The following is a 9,182-nucleotide window of genomic DNA, read 5'->3' on the forward strand; positions in this document are numbered from 1 at the left end:
ATGGGTTTTGGAACAATATGAGAGAAAACAAAATTGGCTTATCATAAAAAAGGAGATTAACCAAATTTAAAATAATGAACATAATTCAGAAGAAAATTTAGGGGAAGGGGGAACAACTCTTTTGTGCAAAGCTGCCATAAAATAGAATGCATTGACTGAAAGGTTATTGCAAAGAAATGTGACAGGAGCGTTCAAATGGAAACTGAATACAAGGCCAATGCTATGGTAAATTATAATATTACGTTTGTCAATGTTTTATGAAACAAGCTAACCACTAACCTTCAGCCTCCTGCCACCCCATCCCAGCCCGCAAAAGAAAAACATTACTGTATCAAAAATCAAAATCAAAACTGTATAAAATGATTTATCCTTAATATATCATGTCCAATTATTGGATAGTTCTTCTAGGTCAAATAGATACAATTTTCCAGCAGAACATTTACTGAACACTGTCGAATTCTGAGTGGATACAATGATAGACCTGAAAATTGTCATTCAAATTTTCATCTGCAATAAGGTTCATAGTTATACAACAAGTTACCGATGCAACCAAAGTTCAAGGATTATTGTTATCGTATTGACCAGTTCAGATCACTTGTGATTTATGCTTAACAGGAACGTGCGGAGTGGAATTCACAGATAATATTTTGTATACTTCAACAATGTCAAACAATGAATAATTGCAAAGCTGATTTCATGCTCACATGCATGTTTCAGAGCTGTCATCGGTATATTTTGCATAATTGAAAATTAGGAACAACAGGGAACAATTTAATTAATTAGGTCTTCTGATATTAAACTTTCGGAAACAGCTATGCGCTGAAATAAAACTTACCCATGAATGCAGTCCTTATCACACAGCTCTTTAACAAAGTTTGTTACTGCTATTACCAATAATGGAACTTCTTGTAAATTATTTTCCGGTGCTTATGTCTGGCACATCCAAATCATTGAAACGCAATGGAGGATTACAGGGCTTTAAAAAGAGAAAATCACTTTTTGATGACTCCGGAGACAAACTTATAGCATAGCGATAACCTTTAGTTTGAGCAGACTGGGTATAATTAAAGGCTTCGTTTGGTGCAGGCGTACGATTAAAGGTATCATTCAAAGTCCGATTTGAGCAACAACAAACTGTGCGACCGTTGTCTACAGCAATATTTCTATCTTGGTTAAACTTCAGGATAACCAGAACAATTATGGTTACAAAAAGCAAAAGGGAAGTTGATCCTAACATAATAATTAAGTAGCCATTCAGATTGGAAAAAAACTTCTTCGACTGTCCATATTCCTCAGTTCTTTGTGTCGAATTTTCTGTAAGATTTGATAAAATATTAAATGAGATCGTTACGGTAGTGGATAGACTTGGTTCTCCATTATCCTTCACGAAGACTATCAGCTTTGCTGCGCTAATTTCTTCCTCACGTAAACGCCGTGTTGCTCTAATTTCCCCAGACCGAAGCCCCACAGTAAAAAGCCTGCGATAATTAGCCCCCAGCAAGTGATAAGAAAGCCGTGAATTCTGACCAGAATCGGTGTCAGTCGCGATTAATTTGGTGACCAAATAATCAGGATATACTGATTGTGGCAGAATTTCTACTGATGCTGAGCAGTTCCACGTTAAAGGTGAAACAATAACAGGAGCGTTGTCATTCTGATCCAAGATAATGACATTTATGAAGGCAGTGCTGCTCAGTTTGACAGACCCATTATCCTGAGCTTGAACTTTGATCTGGAAATGTTTCAACTTTTCATAATCAAAGGCATGCAGGGCATAAATGCTCCCAAGTTTAGAACTGATGGTAACATACGACGTTCTCTGTACGCTTCCACTGCGAGTGTTCAGAATAGAATAGATTATCTCTCCGTTCTGGTCTGAATCTGGATCCCAAGCAGTAACCGCAAATATAGAAGCACCTGGAGTGTTGTTTTCCATCAAATAGACGTTATATGAGGATTGTGTGAATCTCGGCGCATTATCATTAATGTCTGAAATGGACACTAAGAGTGTTTTATTTGTTGACAGAGAGGGAGATCCTCCGTCCCAGACTGAAATGTGAATGCTATACGTCTGGACAGTTTCACGATCCAATTTATCACTTGTAACCAACTTGTAGCCATTTCTCGATGTTCTTTGAAGTTTGAACGGAATATCTACTGGAATGTGACATTCTACATGTCCATATTCTCCAGAATCTGAATCTATAGCAGTGATCAGTGCTACAACTGTACCTGGAGGGGCATCTTCCTGCACCGTGCTGGACACCAATGTCACGTCCAATACTGGGGCATTGTCATTTGTGTCTATTAGTTCAACCATAACTTTTGTACGTCCCGCCATACCTGCATCAGCGTTGTCCACAGCTTCTACATCAAGTTCATAAACATTTGATTCCTCAAAGTCTAGTACTCCTTGAACTGTAATCTCTCCAGTTTCCGGGTCCAAGTTGAACAAATCTCGAATATTTTGGGAAACGTGGCTGGTGAAGTAATACTTCAGTTCACCATTCTTACCTTCATCAATGTCAGTAGCATGTACGGTTATCACAAAGGTCCCTTTGGGGGAGTTTTCCGCTGCACTGCATTTGTATGTTTCATGATCGAATACAGGTGCATTATCATTGACGTCAAGGACAGTGATCGATATCCTGCTTGTTCCAGATCTCAGCGGTATCCCACCGTCAACAGCGGACAGTAGAAGGTGAAAGGACGACTGTTGTTCACGGTCCAAGGGCTTCTCCAATATCAACTCGGCACTTTTTGTCCCGTCAGTCCGTGTCTGAACTCTGAGGCCAAACTGGTCATTCGGACTGACCTGGTAAGTGTTAATTGTATTCGTGCTGACGTCCGGGTCATACGCGCTCTCGACAGGGAAGCGCGCTCCTACTGAAATTGACTCACTGATCTGCAGAAGAAATTCAGGGTTCGGAAATCTGGGAGAATTATCATTTATATCTAGTATTTCCACTGCAACCGGATGTATTTCCAGAGGATTATCAAGCACTAATTGAAAAGAAAGGGAACAGATAGAGCTCTGCTTACAAATCTGCTCTCTATCGATCCGTTCATTCACAAACAACACCCCATCTTCCATATTTACCTTCATGTACTGCCTTCTTTCATCAGAGACGAGCCGAAATTTACGAGACAATAATTCCCAAAGATTTAATTTTAAATCCTCAGCGATATTGCCAACAAAAGCCCCGTGCTCCTTCTCTTCGGGAATCGAGTAGCGAATTTGTCCCAAAACCAGGTTTGATGTCCAAAGCAGCAAAACAAAAGATGTCCTGCGTAGTATTATCATTGTTCTCGGGCGAATATTGATGTAAAAATGTCGATATGTCGTCCAGTCTTGCTTTTTACACCGTCTTACCACGGGAATATATACTAACACCGAACCTGGGAAGATTTCACGAACATGGCCGCACAGCATATAAACAGGCAACGTCTGTCTCTTCGCTTCTGGTCTGTCTTTCAGCGGCTCGGATGAGAGGTTCTGTAGATCCCTGTATTCTGATCTGCTTCTTATTGGTAGACAGCGACACGAACAGCCTCAACCAATAACTGCAGCAACTATTCTTAAAGCTGGATTGTTCTAGTATTCATTGTAACAGAAGGCAACGGGTGATTTAGGAGTGCGCAATTAAAATCCTCTTAGAAACCACAGGTGCAACATGACAACTGATAGTATGATGCTACTTTTAATATTGCTCATATTTATCAATGCTGCAACAGAAAGATAGATTACATTTACATTCCCATAATTACATTTTCCATTTCATCATTGGATGCCGAGGACACAAAGCTTTACTGAGATCATGATAACCCTAATGTCATCCAGTACTTTGTGACTCAGTATCATTGATGCAAAGTGCAGATCGCCCTCTGGATCAACCCCAATTAGATAACGGGCCATATTGTTGCTGGGTCGTGACAGGAAAACCTGAATAATTCCATTCCCGTTCAATGATAGAATAACATTGTAAACATACTGGAAGAATGTACTTAATTGAATAAAAGTAAATGGCAGTGAATTCTTCGGTGGGGCTAATCTTAGCTGTCATCGCAGTTTGTGAATACTTCTAGTCAGTGGACTGAAGCCACAAAACTGAGTCAAAATAACATAATTTGGACCCTGAAAATCAGAGATAAAAGCAGAAAATTCCGGAAAAAGCAACAGGCCTGGCACCATTTGTACAAAAAAAGTAAATTCTTCAGAAAAAGATCTTGCATCAGAGTCATTTCTGATTAAAGACCACGAAGAAAAATGTTAACTCCGTGACTTTTGTTCCACATGCAGCCACACTTGCTGAGCATTTCCAGTATTTACGCATTCATATTAGACAATGTGTGTCTTATAACAACAACAGTTTGCCTTTTATCTCACGCTGTTGTTATCCTAATGTGACAAACTGTTTATGCAGTGAGAATAACAAATATAAAACTGTGATCTACCTGAATGAGCAGGTGATACGATAGATTGGCAACTGTTTGCAAAAACACAGTTTTAAGGATTCATAAAGGATTCTGAGATATTTCAGAAACACTACTTAGGCAGTCTCGCGAGGCACCCATTGGCTGATGATTAAAATCGAAGGCTAGACAGGCTAGAATTGGAGGATTACATATTTCTTCCAGAGCTTTAAGTCTGGAAATGTTCACAGAGATAGTATGACATGATGCTCTTCAAGACTTTGTAAAGAAAAACATGATAAGATTTTTGTCTAAAATTTAAGGTGCTGCTTAATCATGCGTTAATGTCAGAACAGGGGTGATGTGTGAATGGATTTTATTGTAGTTTCAAAGACGTTTGCCTGCATTTATGTACGTGAATGATGGAAATGGGTAGGATTGCATTCACGCAACCAACTCAAGGAGGTGCAAATGACCGTGAAGTCAAAATAGTTATCCTGGGAATCTGATATAAAAACACAATAAGATAAAGTCGCCATCATCTCAGAGAACCATGGAACTGTTCTGTCATTAAAAGAAGACAGTTGGTGGTGGTTTAACGTGAAGGTCACTACACCTCATGCAAAATATAGGAAAGGAAAGGAAAGTCCGTCATGGTTACTTCAGCTGGTGTAAGAATTGAACCTGTACTGTTGGTGTCACTTTGCAATAAAAACCAGCTGGCGAACCAAATCATTTAACAAACCCCAAGACTGTGAAATGCTTCGTCTTTAGAAGAGAGTCATTGGACTCAGAAAAGTAAATGTGCTCCTCTCCACAGATGCTGTCAGGCACGCTTAGTTCCTACAGCACTTTTAAGTTCAGTAAAAACGGCAATTGTGTTGCAGCCTTTCATGGAATGTTGGTATCATTTTAAAGGCCAGCATGTTTTTTTCTCTTCAATGTTATTCGGGGAAAGCTGATGGTGAGCAGGATTTGTGAACATGTGCCGCCTTACTAGAACAGACGGTCGCCGTAATTCCACAATATTCCCTCAAGCACAATGAAACAATTAAGATGCTATTCCAATTCAAAATGATGCGTGGCTTGGATTTGAAATTACAAATCATGATTTTACTATTTACCTACTGCACAAGATGGTGGAGATCAGAAGTATGGAAGTAGAGTGAAAGGAGCATTACAAATTGTTGCAGGTCTTCTTGTGGATTGTGAACAAGCTCAACTCTTATTCTATGGGAATAGAAACATAGTTCTTTGGAGCGGAGCAGTAAGAAGAGTACAAGACCTTTCATGGAACTCCACATAAATGAACACATATAAGAAGCTCTATTTCTTTGAAACCCTGAGGACGAATGAATTTGAGGATTTATGTTAAAATTGCAATTTGTGCATCTGCAGACAAATGTCAACATTTTAACAGGAGTGATATGAAGAGGTGCATTTGGCAGATGTTCCTTCGAGATGAAGCACCTGAGGTACTGTGAATATTAGAGCTGCAAATGTACTCTTAAGGAGGAAATGAATAAATGTTTATGAACGTGCATGGGGTTCCAATCATAACAGCTGCTGTTATGAAGGAGTAGGTTTTTAATAAACCTTTAAGAGAGTCCGGCCTATCATCCTCACCTTATCACCCTCACCTTAACCTCCTTCCACCAACCGCATTTCCAACGCCCCTCCCCAAGTCCCTCCTCCCTACCTTTTATCTGAGCCTGCTTGGCACACTTTCCTCATTCCTGAAGAAGGCTTATGCCCGAAACGGCAATTCTCCTGCTCCTTGGATGCTGCCTGACCTGCTGCGCTTTTCCAGCAACACATTTTCAGCTCTGATCTCCAGCATCTGCATTCCTCACTTTCTCCTGGAAGCTGGTGTGGCCTTAAAGACGCACAGAGGCTGCTGAAAGAATTTAAAGTGTAACATTTGACTGTGAAACCACCAGTGCAGCTGAGTTGCTACGATACAAATACAAATTAAAATTCGGCCAATCAGTTTAAATTATGCCCCAGACAACAAAATCCAATCAAATTTGAATTTACTATTTTGACAACATCAAATCAATGAAATGACTGGATGTTTTACAGTATAAAATCGGACACATTGAACAATTAGGGGGAGTACTGCTAAGAACACAACAAGTTTCGACTGATAGCCGGAGAGCTCACAGAAAGGTACCTGTCCATGAGAAATTATGCAGCACAGCGTCTAAGCTGACCTATAAAAACATCTACACAGGAAAATGTACAAATGAGAATGTAAAAAGCTGATTGGTTTTGAAAAATGATTTTATTTTTCTGTAAATCTTAATCGGAGCTTTTCATCAGATCAGAATTATGAAGTGGAAGGTAAAAGCTTGGTTTAAGAGAAAGGAGTTGTAAATAGTTGTCTAATGTTCTCTTTTGGACGTAAAGAATAAGAATGTAAATTCTTACTTTAAATGGTGACCTCTAGGATAGTTCTTTGCTTCACAAAATTTAACAGATTACTGTGCAACGTGAGCTTCTCTCTGTATTGGGTTTAAATTAGCAAATTACCCCGTGTCACAACAGTTTGGGGGCTTTTGACCGCGATTTGAATAGGCTTAGCCAGATCCAATCTGAGATTTGGACAGATTTGAATAGAGCTGAATAGATTTGGGGTATGAAAAGGTCCAGTGGATTTCAGCACTTGCAGATTAGTGTCCTGGATCTTTAAATAAAATGTAGGTGAGACAATTTGTTTAATTTTGGTGACATGTGGTTGTTTAAATGAAAAGTGAGAGAAATGGCTTTTAAAATTGCTAAAGTTGTTCTGGGGTTTGAAGATGATTCTCAAATTTGCCAGGAAAGTTTAGAAGGAAAGTAAAAGGCCATAATTTTAGAATTAGCAAAAAAGTTAGATTTGGGTTTAATCAAGGACAAAAGTAAAGCAGAAATTGTAAGGGAATTACTCAAACATTTAGGTCAGTTTGACAAACAGTAGAGTTAGAAAAAGTTAAATTACAGTTCAAGAAAATTGAGTTAGAAGATAAACAAGAAGAGAGAGAGGGAGAGAGTTAGAGAAAGAGAGAGAAGAACAAGAGAGAGCAGGAGAGTGAAAGAGAGAGGAAAACGAAAGAGAAAGAATGTTCTTACCTGACCAAAGAGAGTGAGAAGAAAGGGAGAGATAAAGAGAGACAGAAGAGAGAGAGAGGAAAAAGAAAGAGAGAGAAGGTTCTTAGCTGAGCAAAAAGAGAGAGAATTTGAACTTGAGAAGTTGTGATGTGGTCAGCACAGTTAAGTTAACAGTTTGGAGATTAAAAGAGAAGGTGGTGAGGTATACAAATATGTCAAAACTCTGCCACATTTTGATGAGAAAGGTGTAGAGATCTTCTTTATTTCGTTTGAACAATTGACTCGGCAGATGGAGTGGTCCGAGGATTTATGGCTAATGCTAGTTTAGACTAAACTGGTAGACAGAGCCAGTGAGGTATTTGCTGAGATGTCAGATGAGGGAGTAAGAGAGTATGCAGAGGTCAAACAAGCTATTTTACGTGCTTATGAATTGGTACCGGAAACATACACACAGCGGTTCAGAAATATAAAGATGGAACCGAGTCAGACTTATGTTGAGTTTGAAAGAATTAAACATACTCATTTTGATAGATGGGTGGGAACCTGGAAAATAAATACGACCGTTGAGGCTCTAAGAGAGATTATTCGGCTGAAGGAGTTTAAAAGCTCATTTCCAGAGATTATAAGAATTCACGGAGAGGAACAGTGATTTCAGGAAGTGAGAACGGTAGCAGCTTGAGCTGATGAATACGTGTTGTTTCGGAACGCAAACGTCTGGCCAGAATTTCATCCTTTGAGGGATAATAGTTGGGAGGAGGGGAAATCCTACACTACAAAACAAAGAGTAGAGAACACCACCGGTTAAAGAAGCCCAAGAGGGTGGAAAGGAGGTGAAAGGCCTCAGGTGGTTGCCTTGTAATAGTGTGAGACTCAGAACATTACAGTACTGGTAGTTTCAGAAGGGCACTGGGTAAAGGTATTTTCACTGCCAGAAGGCGGGGCATGTAAGGTCATAGTGCTGGTCGTTAAAAAAAGAGCTCTGAGGGAAATGATGTGGGAAAAGGAACAAAGCTAGTGGCATTGGTGAAAGTAGTAAAGGAAACCCCAAGAAGAGCCAAGGACCTGCAGGAGAGTCACAGCCTAGGCTGCGGCTGGAGATGGATTTAGTACCTGATCTCTATAAAGGATTTGTCTCTGTGGGTAAAGTTTACTCAGAACGAAGGGAAAGAAGTGCAAGACGTTATAATTTTCAAAGATACAGGATCGAACCAGTCTCCAATAGCAAGAGATGAGCGAATCTGCACTCTTTCTGATCTGTTACCCGACATTGTGGCAACTTGTGGGATAGATGGACAGTAATTTAATGTTCCCCGATGTAAAATCAGGTTGGAATGCCAACTCAAGGCTGGGCAAGTGACAATGGAGTGATTGACAGTGTGTCAGTTCCAGGAATCCAGTTTGCTCTTGAGAATGATTTAGCAGGGTACAAGGTGGTAATGACTCCCTATGCTGTGGAGAAGTCCAAGGAAGATCAAGAAACTGGAGAGTTAAAAGAAAAATATCCTGGTATTTTCTGAGACTGTGTAGCAACAAGATCCCTGTATCTCAATTCACAGCGTGAAACAAAAACTAAAGAGAAAGACGAAGGAGTGGAGGTTCAGTTAGTGGAAACCCTGTTTGATGTAATGGCGCAGGAAAAACCTGAATAGGCAGAGGGCCAGGCAGAAGTCTTTAGTTCT

At 39.8% G+C, this 9,182-nt stretch overlaps 1 protein-coding gene across 1 annotated transcript; it reads right to left on the minus strand.

Moving 5' to 3' along the window:
• Window positions 1-731: 731 nt before the first annotated feature.
• On the minus strand, window positions 732-3,478 carry LOC122556876 (protocadherin-10-like). Its single transcript, XM_043704130.1, has one exon. It carries the CDS (start codon window positions 3,431-3,433, stop codon window positions 914-916), a length of 2,520 nt encoding a protein of 839 aa, XP_043560065.1. The 5' UTR covers window positions 3,434-3,478; the 3' UTR covers window positions 732-913.
• Window positions 3,479-9,182: the final 5,704 nt, after the last annotated feature.

Source organism: Chiloscyllium plagiosum, chromosome 14 (assembly GCF_004010195.1).
Source record: "Chiloscyllium plagiosum isolate BGI_BamShark_2017 chromosome 14, ASM401019v2, whole genome shotgun sequence".
NCBI lineage: Eukaryota > Metazoa > Chordata > Chondrichthyes > Orectolobiformes > Hemiscylliidae > Chiloscyllium > Chiloscyllium plagiosum.